Source organism: Pieris brassicae, chromosome Z, assembly GCF_905147105.1.
Source record: "Pieris brassicae chromosome Z, ilPieBrab1.1, whole genome shotgun sequence".
Classification (NCBI taxonomy): Eukaryota; Metazoa; Arthropoda; class Insecta; order Lepidoptera; family Pieridae; genus Pieris; species Pieris brassicae.
Window position 1 is genome coordinate 3,106,714 of NC_059680.1, and position 26,860 is coordinate 3,133,573.

A 26,860-nucleotide genomic window follows, 5' to 3' on the forward strand; every position below is an offset into this window, starting at 1 on the left:
TATTAAATAAGTAGTAGAAGGCGATGAATGAACGTTGTTTAACAATGTTTCAGTTGCTAATTCCTCATTATTAGATAATATAAATATAGTATTAAAGTTGTAAAGTACTAGCTTTTTCGTTCCGCCGAATTAGAATAAGAAACTTCGTGATCTGTAGTCGAAAATGGTGGCAATAACTCAATCAGAAATTTAAAATAGGTCTGGGCACAATAATCAATTTTATATTGGACAGTACGGGAAAGAGAGGGTGCAACAAATAAAAATTAAATAAAAAATTACGAGTATTTTTCCCTGAACCTGTAGCTAACTTTGAAAGTTGTCGTCTTAGGTATAATTTCTTTTCTGTAGTACTTGAACCTCCTGTAATGATAACACTGAAAACATTTATGAAAATTGTATATACATTTTTTTATCTATTGTAGTTGACTAATAACTAATTTAACTGCAAGTGAACCCTTTTTATGTTAAGGAAAAACCCGTGAAGGTTTACGGAGGAATACATTTTAATTAAAACGTTTTAAAAACAGGCTTAATGCGTTATAGTATGGCGTAGCCTAAGTAAGGCTATGCCAGGTACAACGCTGCCGTAATATAATGGGATTTAGGTGTTTCCTCTATGTAGACTAAAGTTAGACAGGCCGAACAAAAATATCAAAGGATAGCCAACAAAACAGATCTTGATAATATTATCGGAGATCAAAGATTGTGTATTATACGAAAGAAATCCTAAGACCGTTCTCGGCGAGGCGGTAATTTGGATATTTGCCAGCAGAAATGCGGAGCGCAAGTCGGTTCTATCGACTTTCGTCATTAATATTTTGATACTTAGGTCGTGTCTTAGATTTATTTTACATATTTATTAACTTTTTGGTTCATTTTAGTACCCATGTTGGACTGTAGATCGATTTTACCCTTGCCCTCCCGATAGGTCACGACGGACAGAGTCCTGTCAGTTTATGAGAGTTCTATATTTTTATGTCCCAGCAGTAACAGAGTTTGAGGTCAGCGACGCGTGCAGAATATTTCAATTTTTACTTAATTAATGGTACAAATACTAAGGAATTAGTTTAGAATGGACCTTGTGTGTTTCTTGATAGTAGATTGATTGCCAAATATAATGGATAATGATAACCATATTCTAATCCGTAAAATGGAAATTACTAACCTTAAACAAATGTGGAAAAGGTCATAAGTGGGTGTGTGATAAAGTTGTTATTAAGACGCCCACGATCTATCATTTGAGAGAACTTTAACGAAACAACTGACAGCTGACATCAAGTTAATTGCCTTTAAAGTATCAAGACGTGTTCTAAGAGTTGATATTGTTAGGCACTTTGATACTAACAATCTTAACTTCTAATTTTGAGGCACGTAGTGACTTTGATCACGTAACATTTATTACAACTTACCTGACATTAATGTTGATTATGGAACCATATGTTGATGCTGCAATCTAAGTTTACTTCTAAGATATACGCCATTGTGTATGTTAGAGTTTTATTACTTTAAATAAGGTAGAAGACTTTTTTTATCACCTACTTAAATCAATTTCTCTATAATATTTATGTTAAAATAATAAAACTCACTGAAGTTTTATGAACAAGGAATTAGGTCAAAAGTAATTATATAAAAGTAACTTCGGCAGTAAAGTGTCGTAAGGTGGAATCATATTTATAATGTTTTGCAGCTTTTAAGCCTACTTACAAACCCAAAGAGGACTTATACAATTTGAGTTGTATTTTTCTTTTTATGTGTATATTAAAATAGGAGACGAATTCTCTATTTGTATATAGTATCGTTCGTGGACCAAGCTCGAGGTGTCAAATGACACGGTAGCTAATAGGTCTCACGCATTTGAAAACAAGCATCATAATTATAGAATTATGATGCAATCTAAAACCGTTGTTGAAAGCTTGGGCCATTAGCTTCAACATTTAGCTATATAGAAAATTATGTCAAGAGTTAAAAGATTCGCTTGATAAGCTCTTTAGTAAAACTTAATATAGTTATATGATACTGGGACAATTTGTCTTTATGCAAACATTTAGTTTTCATTCCGTAGATGATGTTAGGTTTGGTGGTATGATGTTTCGTTAATATCCATAGACGTGCTGTGATAGTGTAATCAACCCATAAGGTCATTTGTTGAATCTCGGTCCCATTTTTTCTATATTCGCAATTACCCAAAAATGTACGACGTACGGCTGTTCACATTGCCTATACGGATAATCAATAAAACAGAGTTTGTCGATGTCGGCCCTTTTTACCCTCTATTGTTGAGTTTTAATGTTTTGTAACAAGAGATAGTTATTTCAGGATTAATTAAATTTCCACTCATTAACAGTTACAGTTGTTATTTTAGTAACATTAATCAATAAGAAGCACAAAGTACATCGTATTTGTTACGCGAAGCTATTGAACACTTTTTATCGTCACTACCAGTTAATTTTTGTTGCTACAATAACATTTTCATGTTGACAGTTTATTGCACTGTTATAATGATGTTATATAATACAAAATGTTAAAGGTTAAAATAAATATAGCTTTATTTTTATCGTGGAACAATATGTTTATTGTAGTTATGAAAACGCCCAAAATCACTACCTACACGACCTTTCCTTTCCCTTGCTCCAAGGACTTCCTAAAACGTGTTGCTGAATTGTCTAAGCATATTTTACAGTTAAATGAAAGTTGTAAAGTGACTTACTCGTTCTTTTCCTTAAACTTAATAAATTCAGTCAATAATTAATAATTGTTATATTAAAAGTTGTAGAGTAGGTTCGATATTAATAAATATATTTTGACTACATTCTATTGAGACATATCAGACAACAATATGCCACCATTACATTATCATATTATTAAAATGTCCCGTTCCAGTTCATTCATTTCTACAAACATTATATTAAATATTTATTAAAATGGTAAGGTTAAAAATAAAACAATAAAGTAGTACACATCAATCGTGTTTATTAGTTATATTTGTGGGTTAATAAAACAGTTTAGAAAAATATTGTATGGAGCGTACAGGAATTACCACTAGGCCTCATACGCGCCAGACAAATGTTAACACAAACGCATATAATAGTCTGTAAGTTTTATAAGAATAAAGTGGTGTTCGCGTAAATGGTACATTATTCTTTATAAATACTCAAGTAGTGCCTTTTGTTGATTACATTGTTGTTTTCCACTATTTAGACGAATTATAATAAGCATTTGATGAGTTAAAGGCCTTTGAGAATATTGTAATATTTAAAATTATGTACGAGCGTAAAGGAAAGCTAGTTTAACGATACCTTTTTGCATAATAGCGTTTTATTTATATAATAGTAGTTTGTAGTTTATTGCGCAATATGAAACTTTAAAGTGTTTTGAAATTACAAAGTTTTGCTTTTTTTGTTATTGATAAAAGATTGACAACTCTCGGTACACTGATGCATCGGTAGAAGAAACACAATATACAATTTTAAATGTGACACGCACTTATAGGCAACTATAACATATAAAAGGTGATAGTATAAATATTAAACAAAACAATTAAAATTGCAAGAACTAAACGAAAATCGATTTTAAAGTGTGAGGAGAGCAAGTATGGATAACCAGACCTATCTCGTTTATCAGAATGTTCAATCTGGACATTGGTGAGTTTTGACCAAAACTCGTTCTTCGGAAAGACAAATGGAATGATGGGATGCCTGGAGTACACGAAATTTAAATTTTGATAAAAGATCCAGGCGTTCTACCTTTTAGAACGCGATTATATTATTAGATATTTTAATTAAAACTGCCTTAAAATAGCAAACTATAAACTAATTAATATACACTGGGTGACACGATTATTTTAGTAAGTTTAGGAAATTTTATTCATGATATAATTTTTAGTTGAGCTCAGTAATTTAAGACAACATAATTTAATTTTAATTGGATGCAATGATATATTTGTTTACGTTCACATGTTAATTATTATGCCGGGATATTGAAAAATTTAACACAATACTTGTGTTGTTTAAAAAATCCTCTGGATTATACATCTTTTATTACGAGTAAGACGTAGGCAATGAAATGCCATAATCTACTAACGAAGTCGAAGTCCAAATGGACTGCCACAGAAGTACAAAACATGCTGGATCAAACAACTTGATTTATACGGAATAATGTCCCACTAATTCAAGTTGTATCATATTAAGGATTATTAATATATATGTTTAAGATTATATGCGTTTGTGTGATATAGTTTTACAAGAATAAATTAATAACAAAATAACAGCCACGTTTGAGGCGATAAAAGATCGAAAAGTTCAGTCGACAGACATTTTGTCGGGTATCTTGATATTGAAAAAAGAGATACAAATCTATGTCCATGAACATGAAACTTCAAGCTAAAAAGTCTGATTTAATATCCGAAGTTAGGATATTTTTTACGAGTTAAGTTAACATGTTGCTCAACTTTTATGTTTCTTTTATTAAGTTAAGTTACACAGATAAATCGATGACAAAAATGTAATCTCTGATCTTAGCACGAACAAGAGGCAAAAAGAGTTCTTAAGTTAATATGATTATTGATTAGTAATTGGAGCTAAACGCTTCTCACGTCGAAATGAAACGTTCGTCTTTAATGCTTTGCTGAGAAAATCCTACGCGAAATGTTCGAAATAGAGGTTGCAGATTCATATAACAGATCTATATCTCTCTACTACATATTAACAACTGGCGGGATCCATGGAATTTGCTATATTTTAGTGTAATAAATATTTTAGCTATACGGCTAGCTTTAGAAGAATTTTGTCGACGATTTTGATATTGAAAGTGGAATCTAAAAATAGATAAGAATTCCCATGGAAAAGTCCAAACTAAATCACAATATATCAAACGGTTACTACGACTATTACTATGGTATAATATATGTATTACCACGAAGAGTATATAGGATCACATTTATAGCGTCCGAAATGGCATTCTCTCAAATTTTATTTTTTATTTACATTTTATGAATTCATAAAACGTTTTTATAAAAGTATAAAAATTAAACAATTGCATTCATAACATTGTTTAAAAATTGTTCACTATCTAATCACACCGATATAATAAAAATATGCTAAGAGAGAGTTTCGCAATTAAAATAACAAACTTAAGAGTATTTGCAACTAAATAGCTGTTCACTTTAAACAAGAGAGAACTGAAGGAAACTATATTTACTTACCGAAGAAGGGCCTTTACTTACATTAGCAATTGTTTTGTATTCATTCAAGTTTTTGTAATTAACAAGTTAGAACTTTCACAACGATACTCGGAATTATAAATAACGTGATTCTCACGATCAGGTTTTTAGTTTAAAATACATTTGTTTGTGAGAAGCGATATTTGCTTTGGAAAATTGTTGATGCAACCTAGGGGACATGTAATATTATTGGATATTCCATTTTCAATTTCTACCTGCCTAATTGTCAATTTCACTCATCGATGACTCCATGATCTGTTTGTTCTGAGCTTTCAGTGTTAGGATTATTGTATGTCCCAGGACGCATACATTTTACAATAGAGTGAGATTTCCATTCAATCGAGAAATATATATTAATCATTCATATAATATAAAACTGAAGAATTATTATTAGTTACGATTTCATGGAAATACTGATTTAAAAGAGCAATAGACAATGTTTTTGAAAATTTCCCAAACTCTCTCTTATGCATAGTAAAACCCTCCTTTAAATTCCTATTAAAACTTTCATTGATTTCGAAAAGTCAAAAGTATTAGATTTATATAATTCCTTATTTAAAAAATATATTATTCTTATAAGATTAGAGCTTGTTTCATGCATTTTGATCAATTATTTTGAAGCCATTTCCGGACTTAAGATAGTGGGACACCACGGATATAATAGATCATTATCATCACATTAGCCGGTTTAATTAATATTCCTAATACTTAATCAATTGCTGTATTGTGGGCATAATAATACAATTATAATACAATAGCGCGTTTGACGTTGCAATCACAAACCTCTCAAATAATTATGGAATGTTCGGTTCGTTTCGCTATCGGAATATTATTTAACTATTTGTGTATGAAACATTCCACGTTGTGTTTACAACACCATTGTCGTCTTTCTTGTGTAAATAGAATTTTAGAGAAAGAGACGAAACACTACTCCAGTTAAATGGTGTAGCGTTCGAAAAGTTTTATGAATAAAGAGGCATATCAATCACTACTTTAGTAAGTCAAGTCTGGGGCCTTGAAAGCCCATCATTTAAAGGCCATAATTTTTTATACTGAATTTAGTTTTTGTATGAAATATTATATCCATGTTAGAGGGATTGTTAAAGACTTCAGAAGGAATAGGAAGTAAGTCACAGTGAGGTACTATCATGCACTACTACATCGATTACATCTATTAATTATAGTTTAATAACTTGTTAAAACTTATTAAAATTATACTGCAAGTGCCTACAAAGATATTTATAAAGAAAAAGTCACGAATCAGTAGCAGCGTTGTCAATATTACGCACCTAAAACATTATTATTACAAATATAGATACTGTTTGAAGAAATTGATTACAATTACAATCAGACTGAGACGAATATTTTAATTAAAACTGTAATAATTAGGTTTTTATATTTAGGTGGGGCTCGTTTTTGTAACTTTAATCAACGATTGCCTTAACGATACTTGACAATAATACCAAGTCAATATTTGATGGCCCAAATAATCTATAAATACTAAATATTTTAAAATACATTTTTAGTGTAAAGAATACAAAAACGAAAACCGTTTTATCAAGGTTCCGTGATCTTTATCATTCTATCTGGGCGAGGCTGTCCGTTGTTATGCGTTAAGTTGTTGTACAAAGCATCACCACATATGAGTGATTTCATTAAAACATGAAAGTTAAGGGTGAAAATTAAAGATGTGTTTTATTTCTTAAATTTAATTTTACAAAATTTCTTAATCACCTGCTGTACTGTATATAATTCTGATGGATACTCTGTCCCGTGATTGATAGTAATTAAATACTTTTTACAACAATACAATTAAAATTGTTAATATATCGTAGTTAATGTAATATAACTTTTCTGGAAGTTTCATATTAAATTCAAGGTCAGAGCTGTATCATTATTTACTGTTTTAAATACAAAAAAAAAATCAGTTTTAAAGAAATTTATTTACTGTATATAACTTTAGTTAATTTATCAGTTCACTGAGTACCATTCACGTTATTGAAAATCGCAATCTTATATGATATGGTAGTGCCATCAGCTTGTGCCTTGTAAAACCAGTTTGATATATCTCAAAAGCATCGTATAAAGTACGGCGAAACACCAACAGCTTTAATTGTTGATGTAATTTTCTGGTCCTTTAAACCTGTAATTGTCGAAGTGCACGTATTCGCTGAACATTTAACAATATACTACGCGAGTGTCAAACTTGCTCTGGCAATGTCAGGGTGAATTTAAAATAAAACCCAACGTAAGTAATTGGATGTAACCCGAAACTTTGTAATAGTTTATAGCGTTAACGTAATTTAACAAAAGAAATCAAAAAATTAACGTAACTTCACTGCTACCGGGCTAATACGAAGTTTTAAAATATGAAGGGAAACTGTGTGTATGCATATAATGTGTGTTAATATCAAGGTGTATACAGTATAGACATAGGCCGTTTTAAACGTAGTCCAGGAAGAAAGCGTTGCTGGTACAATTTCCATTGTCGGTGGGTGAATCTGGATGTTCCTCTGGTTCCACGCCGTTGGTTCGCATGTCATCACGTACCTAAAAAAACCAATCATTGTTGTCATATGTATTTTAAAAATAAATGTAGTCTGTGTAATCGAATTTGCCTGCCTATGGAAGGCTCCCAGGATTCGCTATAGGGTCTAGGTTTGTTTGGGTTCTAAAATCCGCCTTTAACAGTAGTTAGTACTGATGAAATCACCCTTATTATGTATATTGTTTTTGAATTTGTGGGAATATTGGGCTTTATTTAATTATCGCTGGCCTTGCTGATATGAAAATTAGATGAAATTCTAATAAGAAATATATTCGGATATTTTTGTCATGATAATCAACTGAAGCGACAAATATATATTGGAAAATGGAGAATTTAATTGAAATTTCGGTGATAGTGATTTAAAGGGCCTTAATTTACATGATTTTCGTATTTTCAATATTGCTTACAACGTCAAAAAATTTAGATGATATTATGCTTTACGGCTTTGTCAGTAAAGATTCGATCGTCTTGGTTTGGCATTGTTTATGATAATATCGGCACGATAAGATACATTACGTTTTTCTGTTTGTTGCGTTTTCTTATACCACGTTTTATGTCATGTCTCACGAAGACAGAATATATATCTGTAGCTATAGGTCAGAATATGATAAATTCAATTTAATTACTTTACGGGATAAGCAATTATTAAGAAATCTTGAAGGCACTATTGAAATATGAAAACTATTAATAAGTCATTATGAAAATGTACTTGTGGTTTATGACCACAGATATATGTCCGTCTCCTGGTTCTAAGTTACCTCACGACCAAATGTCATCCAAATCGGTTCACCGTTATAAATAGTGTAAATAACACGATTTTCTTTTATATATTCATATTTTCTGTAAACAAATAATGCTGTGAATTTTAACACCTATAAATGTCAAAAAAGGCTTCAACGGTAACGGTCAGTAAATTATAAAATGGGACAGGAATTTTCAAACAAAAGTTCCACATCGGTATCATATATTAGTCGTATATCATATGATATCGATGGCTGACATTTCGCAAATTGGACTATAATTGACAGCGTGCTAAAGGGATCATACGAGTCGTCCAAATACTAGTGACTATTGAGTAAGTGATCGTTAAATTAACAACGTGGAAGCTTTAATTAAGCACCAACCATTAGTCGGAAATATCTCTAAAATAGTTATGAGCACTTATTTTAACTGAGTAATACAAGAGTTTTACTATTTTACACATTAACATATTTGGTTAAAAGTTTCGTTAACAATAAACATAATGATACTAACATAATACATTTATCTGTTTATCCATCTACCATATTGTCTACCTACGTTATTCATAAAGATTAAAATCAATGCAATTTAGTGTTAAGGAATACGCGTAAATTTCGTGTATTTATAATCGATTTACACGACCAAACTATAAAAAGTCATCGGCAATAAAGCTGAAAAGAGTTTTTACTTTTTTTTAATGAAATAAATTACGATAAAGCATTTAGACTATGTCTGACAGTTAAACGAAATCGATATTACAACGTAAATTTCCTTAGATACCCTTTTTTACAATAGATTTTGTATAAATAGGATGTTTACACTACACATAACTGTATTTATTATTTAAAAGTATATATTACTATTTGTATAAAGTTATTTTATTAAAATTCACTAATTTAATCATAGCAAATTTAAAAGCGAATAAAAATAAAGCTGCTATTAAAGAAACACCTGCGTTCAGTTTACTTGATCGAACAAGTTTTCCGTAAATTTTCCAAGAATTTCCCTTTCGGTTCGGTTGCGAGAAAGCAATTTGTTTAAACTGTTAAGATTAAACATTCATTGACTATTAATTATTGCGGTTCTCAGTCGATTTCAGTTTACAAAGTACGACTCGTTATTGCTACGAATATAGCAATCGTTGTTTATTATAGAAAAATCTACGACTCATTAATCGAGGCATGGATGATCATTAGATAAAATATTTTACATTGTAAGGCCATCATCTATAAAAGGTTGTAATAATTTTACCTTTTCAACTTGACGCATAACGCGAATCATGTTTAAGCCGGCCAAGTTCTTCAACTCTTGCACAGTCCACTGTCCACTGCGTAGTAATTCAGCAAATAGTTCAGGATATCTGGACACATCTTCCAGGCCACGTGGCACCCTGTTTTGAAGCAATTAATAGAAATGTATTTAACATCAGTTCAAAGTATATGTCCATCTCACACAAACCTGTATTAATATAAAAATCGAAAAATTATTTTGTTTGTAAAAATACATCTTTGAAACGATTAGGTCGAATTGAATACAAACTAACACTGACTCAAGCAGTTGATCATTATTTATAATTGGAATTTTACTTTAAATGTTTATTTTAAAATAACTATATGTCAATAAGGCCTTGTTAAGGCTTACAAAATTCAGGCGTATTATCGAATTTATTGAATTTAATCGACCTTTTAGTTGGCTTTAACCCAGTAAGTCCTTAAATTACATTAAGGGATTTGATCTCTATTTAGTAGGTTATAAAGATCACATTGTTTGTCTCGTTCTTGGTATTTATGCGTATAAGTTACACAATTTCATAAATGTAATTCAAGGCTATGACCCTTTTAAAGGAAACGTACTCTAAATATGAACACAGTCTAAAAAGAACTGGACACAGACTAAACAAACTGGCCTCAGGGCAGTGGCCCAGTTTATCAGAGAGTAGTTCTAGACTAGACCAATGAAAAACTTGAAAGATTATTCTTGGTTTTGCGGCAGCCTGTTGTGTTTGTATTTATTTTTTGTTCTATTCTATACAGAAAGAGGATTTTTTTTTACAAAATGCTACCTCGAACGAAAGTTCAAAAAGTTACTTTAAGGTTTTCCCTGTAGTATACAGGGAATAAAACATAGAACAACTCAAAAGGGCTTACGCCCTATTAACATAAAAACCACGAATGCATGGAGGAATGTGATCCTTAGATGTAAGGTTAAATTGATTTAATGAATTCGTGAAATACCATACAACTCGAGGATCAAACTAATGCTAAGGTAGAAAGAAACTTAAAAGATAAAAATAAACTGATAACGACCTCAGAAGCATTAATTATAAAACTTTACCGATTTATATTCTCAAAGTATTCGAACTTCAAAGTTTCTTGAGTTTTACCATCGATAGGATTTCAAAAGCTCCTGAAACTTTTTAAAACAACAAGATATTCTTTTAAGTGCGTAATTTAAATACAGAATATATTTATACAGAGTTAGCTTGCCTGCGTGGATTTTATGAGTACAGTAATAGCATAACCAAATAAATCTCAATTAAATTAGTAATTTGATAGAAAGGTAATATTCGGTATCATTTCGCCATCGCGAATGCTATACGAAAATTGCATTTCTTAAAAAAATCTATCGTTTCTTGTCCATAGCTATGGCTTTTCAGCCATATGTACCGTTTATGTTAAGGTAGTTGTGAATGCGCAAAATAATGTAGAACCATAGGTGAAAAGATATTATACCTGTTAACTCCGTCAAAGTCACCACCAATCCCCACGTAATCAGCACCGATCATAGTTTTAATGTAGTGGAAATGTTCTGTAAAAAAAATTAAAACAACCTTAAATATATCTATCTATAAAAAAAGGTTAATTAAAAATACTGTGCCAAATAAGGGTAGAATACAAAAATGCTAAAATTTTCGCTTGTCTATCTAAGGTGTAACATATCAAAACGTATTGAGTAAGTTTAGTTTACCGCAACGTTTAGATTTTGTTGTATTGAAATATTAGGCAATATTTTAGTATTTATGGTGTAGTTTTACATTTAGTATTAATGTATTTTGGGTTTATTTATTTATTAACACTTCATTACATTACAATATAAAAAAATTAACGTAATTAAATCAAAAGGCAGGGGCAACCGGCGGCCTTATCGCTTTCAAGTGATCTCTTCCAGGCAACCACTGTGAGTAAAGAAAAAAAAAATACAAAAGATAGGCAAGAAGTGCAAAAATACATGTTATACACAGTTATTAAGACGAAACTAAACAGGAAACAAAAAAACCAAACTAAACTAAAAATATGATACATTAAATTTTTTATTTATTATTCGGACAAGGCTTAGTTATTTATTCTCACTTCGTAATATATTTTAATCGTGCTACATACGTATAATTTGTATTTACAATTTTCACATCCCGTAATAAAAAGAATAAGAAATACAAGAATGGGTCTCAGATTTCTGTATCTGTTTGATGATCATTAGTTAATCTAATAGGCAAGTAGGTGATCAGCCTTCTGTGCCTGACGCACGCCGTCGACTTTTTGGGTCTAAGGCAAGCCGGTTTCCTCATGCTATTTTCCTTTACCGTTCGAGCGAATGTTAAATGCGCACATACAAAGAAAATCCATTGGTGCACAGCCGGAGATCGAACTGACGACCTCAGGGATGAGTGTCGCACGCTGAAGCCACTAGGCCAACACTGCACCCACGATTGCGCAGTGGTTAAGAACTTTTTTAAAGGTTTTTTTTCTGGCGATATTGAATTTAAATAAAACTTATTTTACGGAGTCAAGCGAGAATCAATTGTTTATGTTACTCGACGTTTCGTGTTTTACAGTATTCCTCAGCGTGAGACTGACCAGATATACTTTGGTAACTATTGGGTAAAAAACTTTCGATTCGTTGTTAGTATTGATTTATTCGCAAGGTAGCCTAAATTATTATAAAGAAACTACTGGACTTATGGATAACAATACAAAGTTTACTACCTTAATAGAAAATTGTATTTGTTCGTTTGTACCTAAATAATTATTTGGAGTATTTTCCAGCAGTTGACCTAAATACCACTTTATACTGTATAGATGCCTTTAATGGAGGTCAAGCTCATGACAAAAGATATATTCCTTTCGTTACACAAAGGCCGCAACATGATATTTTGTCCTAAGTAACAGCTCCATTCTCAAATGTATTATCTCTGGATTAAGCCCGATTATAATCTGTTCAATATAACGCGTCAGCGACATAGACCCATATGCAAATTTATAAAATCCCTTTTTAGCAAATATACTAGTTTGTGTCTGCTTACTTTTCCTTTTAACTTAATTATCTTTTGCACATAGTATTGTCTTTTGTTAACATAGCTATGTATTATTATTAATAATAAATAATAAATACAGATAACACAACTTTCTCTGCAGCTGTGATACTTTTGACATTCAACACCTTTTGTCTTCAGTCACCGTGACCACGCACGCTGTAAAGCACGCGAAACGTCGATTTTCAGAACGATATTTTTAATAATATTACATAGCTTCAATCCGTTCAAAAAGTGTTTTTCTTAATTATCCCTTTATTTGAATTATCATATATAGGCCTCGCTGTCGCGACACATGTGCTAAGGAAGGTGCATGTCTAAGTTGTACTATGGCTGAATTTATTTTTTTATATAGAATGTAGTTATATTAGACGAAGACGTAGAAGTAGCCTTGGACACCATGACCTCCATTGCCAAAAGAGTGCAGGTTGTTTCTCTCGCCGCGCCGCGCTCAACGACATCATACGCCGTTTGCTTGCCTCCGTCAATGTTTCAGCTATTTTGGAGCCCACACGCGACAAGACGAAGACAAGCGGCCGGATAGGATGTCGTTGACCACTTGGAAGATGGGACAGGATGGTAATGGCGTGGATACCCCCGTCTCACCTCCTTCGGGCGGCCACAGAGCAGGCGGAAAATAAAAGACTTTCCTCCCAATTTCCATTTTGTTTCCTATGGAGTAGGACTCTTGGACCATGGGGTTCAAGTGCGCAAGTCCTAATTAAAGAGTTAAGTTGTTAGTATTGGTAGCTGTTGCTTTCCTCGCTCATCGAATAAGTATACACTGCGAGAAAATTCTGCCAGCGTCAAAGGTACACTTGCCACAGGGATTAAACTTTTGAAATTTGTCTTAATTTTCTCTTTACTATGTAGGTTAATAAAATCGTAAATATTGTATATTTGGTTGTTATGTTTACATTTTGATAAACGATTCGAAATATTTAAATTAAAAATATGTATTATATTTATATATATTATACTATGTAAAGTTTCAGCTAAAGTTCGACTGCACTGCCAAGGGACCAAACCTTTTAATTTTGTTGTTTAATTCTCTATTAATGAATTTTTAATTATGATTATTAGTATGTTAAGAATATTATAACAAACTCAAATTAATTATTTCATCTCCCTCATTCTCAAAAAGTTTCTACCGGCAAAGTGATTTAAATACTGGTATTATATGTTAATTTATATTATTTAATAGTTCCGTGTAATTATTGAACGCAATATTATGCAATTAAGATTAAGGTTTGATACTTAAAATAGGTGATGTAATACTAATGATATTTTATTTTTAAATAATTCTCATATAAAGACCTGAATTAGTAAAATAAATATAGTTTACATTTATTATAAAGTTCCAACCTTTATTTATGATTGCAAACAAAAAAACGTGCGTGTATTTACGCGCGTTAGAAGTTATACTTCTTTGTCGTCGTAGATAAAAATCTTTTCAAACATTTTATTCTACGTTTGTAGAAGAAACGGGACTAACAATAGAAGAAAGGTATTTAATACATTGAAAGCTTTATTATAAATGAAATATTTCTACATAACTAAAGAAATGGAACATTTTTTATGGGTGTCGGTTTTTTGTGACGGTGTGCGGGTATCGGTCTTTTGTGACGGCGTGCGCTCGTCATTTTGTCTAATGCGCCAAAAGTATAACTTCAATAGAATAAAATGGAAGTTCCTTAAAACTCTTACAAGCTTATATATTTTGTAATAATGCATATGCTTTAGAATTAAAATACAAATTTAATATAACACCCGAACGTTTTTAATTAAATGTTCAAGTGGTGCAGGTAACAAATGCCGCAAATCATTCTTGCAACCGTATTTCTTGTTTGAGTAATGATCTTGTAATTTGAGCTGGTATTCCGGACACATTGGAGACCCGTGAATGCGTTATACACGTATTGCTCTGACATTTACCTTAACAATTGAATTGGAATCATTTTGCGGTATGATTGAACTTTCCTGTAGGAATTAGGGACTTTCAATGGGCTACATTAAAAATTAACAAATAGACATACATGGTAAACTGTTTAACTGTGTTGCTGTTTGTGTTGGTGTTGTTTTAAGTTTTCAATTACTAAAAAAGTGTAATAATTGCAAAATTATCTTTATAAGCAAATTCGTTCGACAAGTTATGGTATTGGAATAAATAAATATTTTATTATTACCTTATATTTGACTTATAAACAAATAAAACTAAGTCAATGGCGCTACAACCTTTTTGGTCCGGGCCTCAGATATCTGTTTCATTATCATGTCAATGTAATAGGCAAGTAGGTGATCAGCCTTCTGTGCCTGACGCACGTCGTCGAATTTTTGGGTCTAAGGCAAGCCGGTTTCCTCACGATGTTTTCCTTCACCGTACGAGCGAATGTTAAATGTGCACACAGAAAGAAAGTCCATTGGTGCACAGCCGGGGATCGAACCTACGATCCTACCTCAGGGATGAGAGAAGCCACCCGGCCAACACTGCTCCCATATTTTACTTATACTTTTTTAAATCATATTAGTAAAAAGGGTCTCGGCCGGAAGCGTCAAGTAAAAGATGAGCCTAGGCGTAATTTTCATATTAACATATAATAGTTCTGAAATGGTGTAATGTAGATGGACTTGAGTTGGCCTAAACATAAACAGAGCAGAATGGAACCAGACTTCCTGTGACATTGGGAACGTCAATATTTCATAAATAGTTAAAATAGCTGTAAACCGTATGTCTCAGGGAAACCACCCACCGGGAGTCGATTCCACAGTTCGCGAGTTCCATTTGTCCATCCGTTGATATAGGCTTCTCTTTTAATAAATAATAATAAAAAATAAGCATTGACCTGTAATGGTTCAATTTGAATAATTTATTTGTGCTATAACTCTCAAAAAGATTCACGAAAAAATGTAAATCCATCCGCTTATGGATTTGCATGACGAAGCTTTTCGGTATGATTTTCTCTTTGACTTGTTAAAATTATTTATAATTAAAATTTGTATTAATTAAGTTATTCCAACCGCTATTACAATATAATAAGTGTTGTTATATACTAAAAGTCCACAGTAGGAAATCTCAAGTTAAGTTGTATATAAATATTACTCTATATAACAAAATTAAGCTAACACGCAATCATTGTGTATTTTTTGTACTCCGGAGTTACTATCTGTCTATCGATCTTTAATAAAATCTTTAAAAACACCCAAAACCTTTTCAAGTACTAAACTATAAAGAGAGGCCGGAATATGATCTTCATCTTCATATATATATTATACAATAACTTCAAAATTATTTATTCATATAGGTAAAGAAAGGCCTGTATTTATTTTGATTAGTATTTGAGGGTGATTAGTACTATGTATACTTGGAATATACATATCGAGTCCAATTCTTGTTTAGTCGCTCTGTTAAATAAATTCACGAGTCGATAGCTGTCAATCAGCAAGATTTGTTTGTTTAATTTTCTTCACCTCTTGCGAATATGTAGACTTCAAGGTTCTTATTTGAGCATAAGCTTGATCACTACCAAAACCGGTATATTCATAGCTTTACTAATACGTAAAAGTGCCGCATTTCGGGCTCCCTTAAATTTGTTGCTAGGGTCTTTACGATTGTATGTTGTATTGTATATTCATATTTTACATACTCCTGTAAAAGTTATGTCGTCGGCCCACTTCGCCATTTTTTTTACAACACAGCGTCCGACGCTGCAGACGGAAATGACATGTTTTGATAGGTACACTACGGGTGAGGGGGTAGGGACGTGACGCGTGACGCAGTTCGCTCGCAAAGAAATAGAACACGCTTTTAATTACGTTACTACGCAGCCCACTAATCAGTGTCTGTCCACATTTGTTTTCTACAATCACTAATCAAAGTGAATACAGGCCTTTACACAATGTACACTTATGAACGTCAAGAACAGAAATGTATATGTATACAGGGGGTCTAGGCTCCGAATATGATTTTGTCCCGTCCGGTGTCGAGACCCTTGGTCCGTGGGGTCCTAACGCTATAAGGCTTTTTAAAGAAATATCAAAAAGATTAGTCGAGATCACAGGAGTTCGAAGAGCTGGCAGCTACCTCGGACAAAGAATTAGTCTAGCTATTCATAGGGGGAACGCTGCCAGTATCTTCGGAGCGATGCCTTATATGGGATTGATAATATATATGCCTTTAATAATATATTTCAATTATTTTATTTTAAGGTTAGTTATTGCTTTTATACCTGTATCTCATATATATGTATATATAAAATTATGTTGGATAAGTGCTTCTTATTTTAAATTTACTGACAGTTCTCAAATGAAGGACGTAGAACTGGCAATAAACTCTCCACACTTTTTAATCGCCAAGTTTTTGTTTTACACAACGTTTGTAAGGAGCTGCAATCATTACACCATGTTCCACATGACATAATTAGTAATTAATAATAATAAAATAAATTAAAAACCAAGATTTGTCCTCTATGAGCAGGAGGCATGGTGAAATAGGAGCACGCACTTACATTCTTGTAGGAACAACACGCAAATATGTAGTCGAAATAACTAATATCACCGCATACACGAATTCAAGTACGACCATTCACCACAAGTAACACCCGTTCACGAGTATGACGCATGGTCAGCTATCGGCCACCCCGACATATTTTAGGGAGAGAGACAAGACTTAATTATAGATTTATTATATTTATTAAATAGTAGTTTTAACATTAATGACCTTCTACTTATACCGGGGGCAACTCAATTTTTTTACAGAAATCCCATCATGAATAATGTAAAATCTCTTACAAGTTGTATGCAACGTTATTTGACTGCAAAGTAAACTTGCAAGTTTCTCATGAGTTTCAGGAACTCAATTCAAGTTTTGTTGGATTATTGTTGTCATATGAAATGTGTATCCGTAGTGATTTAACAAAGTTCTGATACCAGCATTTCGTTATAACGTTCGGTTTTTTAAATGATATAACAGATATTCAAGTAAACAGTCAGTAAAGCCGGTGCTGTCCACGATCAGCGTATAAGCATGGAAATACAGTAAATTCAGCCAGGAATAAGAGCACAGATCCAGGATCAACATTAAAAAAAAAAGCTATATATATAGGTTAGTCCATTAGTTGCTCGGATATACAAACAACATCATGCAACGACCATTAAAAGCGGATCATAAATGAAAAATGTTGCAAAACGTAAAAAAATATTCCATATTAAGAGCTGCCGTTCCAGCACCGTTAAAGTTAGGCATAAATCACATAAAAGGGGATTATTTCTCCTTCCCAGGTTTCAATCAAATATCATGCGAGCTTTTGTGATCTGCAAATGATTGCATCTAAAACCGCTGGGCTCGGATAGTTTTCCATTAGAAATATGCAAACGAAACTTTCAACAAATTATCTCTAAAATTAAAACTGGCTCTAAATAGAAAGTTTTTCTCTATTTGAATATTAGTGTTAGGTGGTTACATAAAACCGAATAATCGATTGGGATTAACGCGCCAAACGCAGCATTGACGATGTTTCAAAAAATAATATAATTAAATTTTTGGAAACATTCTTTTCTGCTCTATGAAATAATAAGATAAAAAGTAAATAGAAAACCTTACACTGACCTTTCAAGAACACGAATAAGAATTTTGAATTTTTCCTATTCTTGCTAAATTCGTTTCTTATTCCATTTATGACTAGCGTATTAAAATTTTGCAGATATATAATTTTTTTTAAAAGACCGCTCCAATTTTAATAGTTTATAGAAGATCGTCTCTTAATACTTGGCTGTTCTTTAACACGATACATTTTTACATATACGTATAACTTCAGCACTAGAAGAAACACTTACACTTTTTCACTTCACTTTTAGATAATAAACTCTTTCTTTTACAGTAAAAGACACCTGCAATGTGCGGTAAATTTTTGAAAATAGGTCCATACATTTAAAGGATTAAGTGCCGTAAGCGGATAGATTGCCGTTAAATTAAAATAAAATACTCCAAAGTATTACTCCGCTTGGAATTTATAAAATAAAAATATTTTCGTTTTTCATCAAAATAAAGTGGATAGATTAATTCTATTGTACGCTTTTTATGGACTGAAATTGTTAAGATTCATTAACCGTAATTCAGCGCATGTGGATAATAATATCATAAAAATTGATGACATCATTTCGGTAGCAGAAACTGCGTGACCCACTCAATTATTCAGGACTGACCTGGCCGTGCAAAGAGCACTCTTGTTTACCGTAATATTAATGTATTTTTCCTTTGGAAAATTGATTGATCTCGACTGTATTCATTTATGTGTATTTTAGGGCCGACATATAATACCATTATTTTATAAGAGTTTTCTTCGGTCGGAGTTTTGTTTGAGTTTAATAATGAACTTATTGTCTGAAAATTTTTCCAAGGATGTTTTTTATTGACAATTAATTATATTGTTATCTTAAAGCAATGTGGATTAAATTACTACTTGACGGTGGCCTCAGTTTTAAGAAAAAATTGCAGGCGTTATTTATACAATATATAAAAAATAATCCAAAGTTTAACGGCATGTCATACTGTATTTGTGTATTTTCACATAATACTAAAAGTTAAAAAGCTTAACGTTTTATTTAACAAATGGTAAATATTCATGGTAATCAAATATTCAATGGAAATCAGAAAAGTTAATATTGTGTATTGTGTAGTTACATTTGTCTCACCGAATCCAGATTGGATGGCATGTTTACCTGCAAATTTCGTGTTCTAGATGTGTATCTGTATGTCAAATTGTGAAGATCCAACCAATGACATTAATCCCGCATGTATAACTCAAAGCTTTAGCATATTAGCCCGATCAATTTAGACATTCGAAGGTACATAAAGCTGAAAATCAGTAAAAAAAAATTAAAAATAATTATAAATAATATTTAAAAGTTATCCGACATTCCCGTGTACATTTTTTATTTAATGTCAATAGTTTTTCGCGATTTCCAGCAAAACGGTAAGTTTTATCATAAAAGTACCTGAGACAAAATTGCAGATCATAAAATCATCTATAAAAAATGTATCAATACAATTTGTACACAGGAATGATGGGAAACTTTTAATAATATATTTAATTATGTTTTGAACAATTTTACTGATTTTCGGCTTGTTGGAACTTTATGTACCTTCACTGTAATTTTTTGGTCTAAATTGATCGGACTATATAAATGACAAATAATTTTCTATTCTAATAATTGACATAACACATTGACACTCAATTGCAGATATATGTGTCGTCGTGCTTTCGAGCATTTTATAAATAGTTCGCGCGACTTCTGATATGACAATAATCTAATGGCACAACAACCGATCAACCTTGTGGGCACTGCCTACTTTATTACAAATCCATACCATTCCATGATGGTGTGATGTGATCATTTTAAAATTTCGGATCAGCGTATTAGTAAATACAATTTGAAGTTTAATATTTTCAAGTTGATTAGTTCTTTCGAATAAATCGACAAAAGTGTTGACGTACCAGCAACGTGATCTTAGTGTAAAAGCATATCAAATTCATAATACGCATGTGTGATTTCCGTATTAGTGAAATGCTTTCATGGGCGACCCGGGCCGAAATTGCTATAAGAGACCCTTTCTTTCATTTTTGTTTGCCTCCGCATATTTAATAATTTTCTCGCAGAGCCCTTCCAGGCACGGTATTTGCTTTGTTAATATGTCCTGTAGGCCGGAAGTCTACTGTCATCTGTGTTTTTTGCTCCAAATCGTGTCTGGACGGTGCGAATATAGGGCAATGTACAAGCAAATGTTCTACGGATTATTGCCGGTACTTGCTCGATCGACATGGAGTGTGCACTATCCTCTCTAATTCTTTTCCCTCTGGAATCTCCATGCTGACACGCTGGAGGGGTTCCATATATCGTATAAGGCATTCTTGAATACGGAGGTCTATAGGAAGTATCCCGGCTAATCCTATAAGTTTTAGCAATTTTTTGGCCAAAGCCCCTTTGATATAAAAAAACTTTTTGCTGGAAATAAATTGGTTACGTTCGAATCAAAAGCTGAAAACTACAGAATAAAACAAGTAAAAACGAATGCCAATATAAATGTTTGTGTATAATAAAATAATCAGCTTTTTTAATACTTTTAGTTAAACTCGCACTTATTATTTTACAGATTTATAATACATGACAAATACGAAACCAATTATAAGTACTCTAATTCACAACAGTGAACATTTTTAAAGCCGAAATTCCAGTTTTAATAACAGTCAATACTGGTATTATTAGTACAATACTTTTTCCATGAAACATTTGTTTTCTATAAAGCTGTTGACATATCAAAGGCTTGTCCAAATATGCTTTGTGGCATTTATTTATTTTGTGTTGATTTTTACGTTACAAGAGTAGTTGGAATTGGACAGCTAAATAATAAAAAAAAATACTATCTTATATTAAATTTTATTATAGAGATAAAATTCATTGGACTCTCGAGAGTCTCTTGGCTGTAGGGTTCAAGTGGACAGTTCACAGCACAAGATTTGAATTGGCGTCAAGAGGTGGATAGGACCGGTAACCGCAGAGCTGATGCTTTCCTGGCTCTACGAATATATCGCAATACAGCGGGGAAATGCTGCCAGCGTTAAAGCCAACAGCCACAGGACCAATATTTGTTTTCATTTTATTTTTAATAATTTTTATTATTGCTATATAGGTCAAGAGAAATTATATCAAAACTTAATTTATCCGTCGAAAAACGGCATTATTGATTTTTTTACTTTAATAACAAAGCCCACATGAGCTACACAGGTTCTTAAAACATATATATGTATATATATATAATATATTTTCTATATATATATATAAATAGATTTATATTAAAGCGCGCCAAACAATGGCCTATCTACTTTATAACTTTATTTAACAAGCTTAAATTGATGTGAAAATAAATTTGTAATAATAACTACGTAGCTCTATACGTATTAACAAAAACTAAAATTCGGATCATTCAGATGATCCAGAATAGGATAGGGAGTAGTTTAAGTTTCATCGAATAGTTTTTGGATCTGGATAGTAATGGATCTCTACGCCTTCCTGGAGAGGAGAGTTATAATTTTATTGGTGTGGAATGTTTTGTCCATTCCCGTTTTAATATTTTAGGCTGATTTGCTGTGTCCCGAGCTCTAATACAAAGTTTAAACACTACAAATGTTTGCGCCTTACGATCTGTTACGATAATAAGTTCACAGTAATATTCAATACGTTTGACATTTTAACTAAAGTAATAAATAACTAACTACTACTTACCAGCTACATCTGATATAGTGGCGTTGGGAGAGCACTTCACAAAGTCGGGAAAGAAATTCACCATGATCAATCCACCATTTGCTTTCTGTGAACAAATAATATTAAATAATTCGTATTAAGAATATTGCCAAAAGTCTTCAAAACATATGGGTTTGCTCCACAAAGGAGGATGATAATGTCGCTTAGTTAGCATTGTCTGTAATTGCATATATTTATAAATATGAATCAAACTACATTGGGAAATAGCTAAACAATCCTGGCGAATTTGTTGCCTTTTTGTAAATAGATAGGGAGGAGAACATCTACGAATGCGTAGTTCGTAGCTATGCGTATGTACTATACTATGTGGACAGTGATGGACTATGTAACTTGTAAACCGGTAGATATGTCAAATGTCCTTTATAATCTCGTCAACAAACAAACAAATTTTGCCAACGTTCTTGATAAATTGTAAAATAATTGTATAGAGCTTGCGTATTTAATAACAACTACTAACATAACTATACAAGAGAAAAGTAAATACAAATGATAATTTATCGTATTTGATATTTACGTCCAAAATATCCTTATTACTTTAATTATATAAATAATAGCTTTTTTGTTAAAGCAATTTTTTATATTAATAAATGGCGAATAAAATTATTGTACATAAAATATACAACTAACATTATTTTTAAATATTTTTGGCAATCTGTTTAAATATTTATTTGATTATTTGAATATAGGTAATTATATCCACTGTGTGTATGTATCTGTGCTTGCTACATTGTTAATAATACATGGTTTGAACATCCGTATACCAAATAATGGGCGTTGCCTCCACATAACACAATAGCATAACTAAATTACGATTTGTATGTATAACGGCTTGTATATGTAATGCTGTTGTTGTATGATTACATTGCATACACCAAAAATAATACTGTAAAAGTTTACTATATTGTAAAAACAGATATAATATCTCAAGCTTACTGTGTGTTTGACCATTCAGTGACTATTGAAAAAACGTTGTAAGTTCGGAAATAGAAAAACTTTATTAATTTTTTGTTCAAAACAATGGAACAGATTACAAAAAAAAATAAGATGCTTCGCTCGCAGCAATATTAAGCGTCAAGAAAAGCTATCGGGAATTGAAATAATTTACATTCAACATTTCACGAGGATAAAGTTATCAACAGACCTTACAAATGTAAAATGACCTCTTTTTATGTAGATATAATAAATAAAATGCGGGTAAATTAATAAATAAAAAAGCTAAAACAAATAACCTCAAAATTTGGTAAGTAAAACGAGGCCAATTATAGATAGAAAATTTATATTTTATTAACTCCAAAATAAATTTGTAAAAACATTTTGATTGAATCTAGAAATTAGTTTAATTGATAAAAGTAGATGTTAAGTTGTAAAAACTCAGCATATTACTGATCAATGTTTCGTTCTACCCTCACAATTAACTCTTTACTTGTACGGTATAGAAAATCGCGTGGCCCTGGCATCCAAGTCTTAGACAAAAAAAGTAAAGGCCTGATGAAAAACTATGTCAATGTATCAGATAAATAAATTTGAGCCCATGAGAGATTATGAAATCCAAATTATTATTATAAAATCAGTAACCGTGGTGATGTTTGATGTTTAACTTCTATTTTGTGTACTATTAGATTTGTTCTTAATTATAATCTCAAAAACAGCCTTACTCGTATAAAATCAGCACGTATAGTTTTTGAAGATTATACTATTATTTATGGATTATTATTAACCTTCTATTTATATGTATTGAATTCGAAGATTGTTTGTACACAAGTTGGACAACTTCTTGCATGAATCGTGAACTACAAATTATCTGATAAATAATTTATGATCTATTGAATTAATTAATGGTTAAATGTTTCAATATCTTACTATTAGTTATCGTGGTTCTCGTTGACTAATTGATTTAGTTAGAGTTAGCGTTATTTAAAAGTTGTTTTACCAATGATTGTATGATGTCATCGGGAACGTTTCTTTTGTGAGCACAGAGGCTGTATACAGACGAATGGCTGAAGATAACTGGGGCCTTTGAGAGACGAATCGCAGCCCGAGTTGTGTTCTCACCGACATGGGACAGATCCACCAACATCCCCAGTCTATTCATCTCTTTAACCACTTTCTGTGAACATATAAATATTCATAGAAACGTTGAATTCACGAAGCTTTAGAAAACAATATAATTTCTTGTTATATTGCCAGTTAAGCAAATCATTTGAATTGTTTGAAACGTGAATTCATCGAGTTTACTATGAACAATAAAACTGAAAAATTAAGTTTTTGAACAATGGCACAAGACGCTTTTCCCTGATTTTATATTGTAATTCTAACGATAAATTTTCCTTCATAGCTAATAAAGTCGGTATTCCCGACAGTTTGCTTAGCCGTAAGCTTACACATAGTGCTTAATGTTTGAAAACTCGACGTGCTTGATTTTAAGTTAGCCATGCACGTTAGCATTGAGAGGATAGACCTTTAATCAGTTTATTGAAGCCTTATACACTAAAACACATTAAAATAATATTACCATATCAAAGTGTAACGAGTCTTGTATGTAGTAATGAATAAAATATAAGTGTAATAAATATATTCGCATTGCAAAGCAGATTAATACATTGAAGAACGCAATTAATGTAAAAGGAATTAATATTATATATTATTTAAATACATTTCGCAATAGCGCATAAATATTCGCTATTGTTGTTTGTATATCTGTAGACTCACCTCTCCGAATTCTGTTAGACCGTTAGCAGCGGCAGGTTCGTTGGACGAATCCGCCCTGAAAGAATGTATACAATTAGAGTGTAACAAGTAATAATGAAATCTTGAATGATTTGTTTTATTTCTCAAATTCTCTTTAGTTATATATAAAGATATATTTAATTTGCAGGTTATTTGAACATTCGGGTATTGTTTTATGAGTATAGGTTTTATATAAAAAACTTTGTATCGTATTTGTATCGTCTTACACACAACAAACTATTATAATTTATTTTCATTTAATTTCAGAAATTCATTTAACAACAAATGCTTACTTTGTTTTAAAATAATTAAAAATGGTAGATGTTACACGGTTCGGTTTCATTTATTAGTTTAAGTAATTAACTAATTACTTAAGAACGAAGCCCCGAGTGTAGAAATACATTAATTAATTAACTTGTCTCTATGGCTGAAGTATGAATTGTTGATAAGCTGTTTTATGATCCAATGAAATACGAGAGTTACACCAGGCGCTCGTTAAAAATTAAAAAGTACTCAGAGAAGAGTCAGTATAGCAAAGTGGATGGTTGTTACGGGAATTTCAACTCTATATCTTATTTGGAGTAATTTGGCACAATTATTTCACTGTGTTAAATTATACTGCTCTTATTTCATCAAGCCTTCTGCTGATAGAGGAAAAATCTTTTATTTTTTATTATTAATTACTTAAGATGTCACGTGGATCATGGTGTGATGGTTGCAGCTCATTACAAACATTTTTTATACAAAAAGTTTGGCGATTGAAAGGCGCGGAGAGTTTATTGCCAGTTCTTCTCGTCCGTTTATACCTTTGATTTGAGTACTGGCAGTAAGAATAATTTACCATTCAATATGTATTTTTTTATTGATGTTCATAAGTGAACATTGTGCTACCCAAATGAATAAATGATTTTGAACTTATGCAGTGAATTTTTGTTGTTGTTGTAATATGTTGATAATTTTTTAAAACTGCCAATTTTGTCCCTACCAGGATTGTTTCCCCGTCAAACCCAGATTTACTTAGTTACATCATGAATGTTAACCATTAACGGAGACGGTAAATATGTGCTCTGAAAGTCTTTTTCCACTCAAAGTACTCAATTCAACGATTCGATTCAAATATATAATTACCAAACAACACTCAATTATCCTCAAATCCATTTGAAGTATAACATAGTTAGGAATAAATTGGCGAGTCAACATGCGATGAGTTAAAATTGTTTCACAAACATTGTTTGTGTTTTATCGCGGGATGTCGATTTTTACATTCCAACAACGGCTCGCGTACAAATTGGTATTTGCTTCAATTTCGGCGGATTGAAGAACGTGACCTAATATGAATTTTTAAACTAACCAAGAATAGACAGAGAAAAAAATAACACAAAGAAATTAAATTAAATTAATTTACACTTGTAAAGACAAGCAATACAGATGAATTGCTTTCTGGGTTTACAGAAGACATTTAGTATAACTTGTGATAGAATCTTTGGTGCTGTATAATGTATTCATATTTACATTTATATTTGCGTACTAGCAAGCACAGAATTACAGAAGGTTGTAAATAATATCTAGGGACGGCCGCAGAGCAGGCAGGCTACACAAATATAAGAGTCTTTCTTCCAACTTCGGACCTTTGTTCCCTTTGGAGTAGAGATTCATGGGTTCAAGTGTAGAGCGCTTATTAAAGATTTAAGTTGGTACCTGGTAGACCGGTACTACCGGTGACTCCAGAGCTGGTGCTTTACTGGCTCAAGAATAATTATGATAATACAGCGAGGAAATGGTGCCAGCGTGAAAGGTACACTGCCATACGAACCAAACTTTTTAAATTTGTCTTAATTGTATTTTAAATATTTTTCGAAATTATACTTCTTTTAGCGCCTTAATGAAAATTAGGAAATTTTTCGATGCGATTTCGATTTCAGTAGATAATGCGTTATAATGAAAATTTCAATGTATTAAATATCTTTTTTCTATTGTTAGTGTCGCTTTTTCTACAAAT

At 31.8% G+C, this 26,860-nt stretch overlaps 1 protein-coding gene across 3 annotated transcripts in view; it reads right to left on the bottom strand.

Annotated features, from left to right (window-relative positions):
• Window positions 1-6,911: 6,911 nt before the first annotated feature.
• Window positions 6,912-26,860, bottom strand: part of LOC123719003 (dipeptidase 1-like) — an 81,472-nt gene continuing 61,523 nt past the window's right edge. For all 3 annotated transcript variants that reach the window (XM_045676076.1, XM_045676078.1, XM_045676077.1), the window contains 6 exons: window positions 24,844-24,898; window positions 24,065-24,241; window positions 22,096-22,180; window positions 11,240-11,315; window positions 9,759-9,897; window positions 6,912-7,768 (listed from right to left, as the gene is read on the bottom strand). In XM_045676076.1, the coding sequence (XP_045532032.1) occupies window positions 7,661-7,768; window positions 9,759-9,897; window positions 11,240-11,315; window positions 22,096-22,180; window positions 24,065-24,241; window positions 24,844-24,898 (640 nt within the window). In that variant the 3' untranslated portion in view covers window positions 6,912-7,660. The remainder of the gene's footprint in view (window positions 7,769-9,758; window positions 9,898-11,239; window positions 11,316-22,095; window positions 22,181-24,064; window positions 24,242-24,843; window positions 24,899-26,860) is intronic.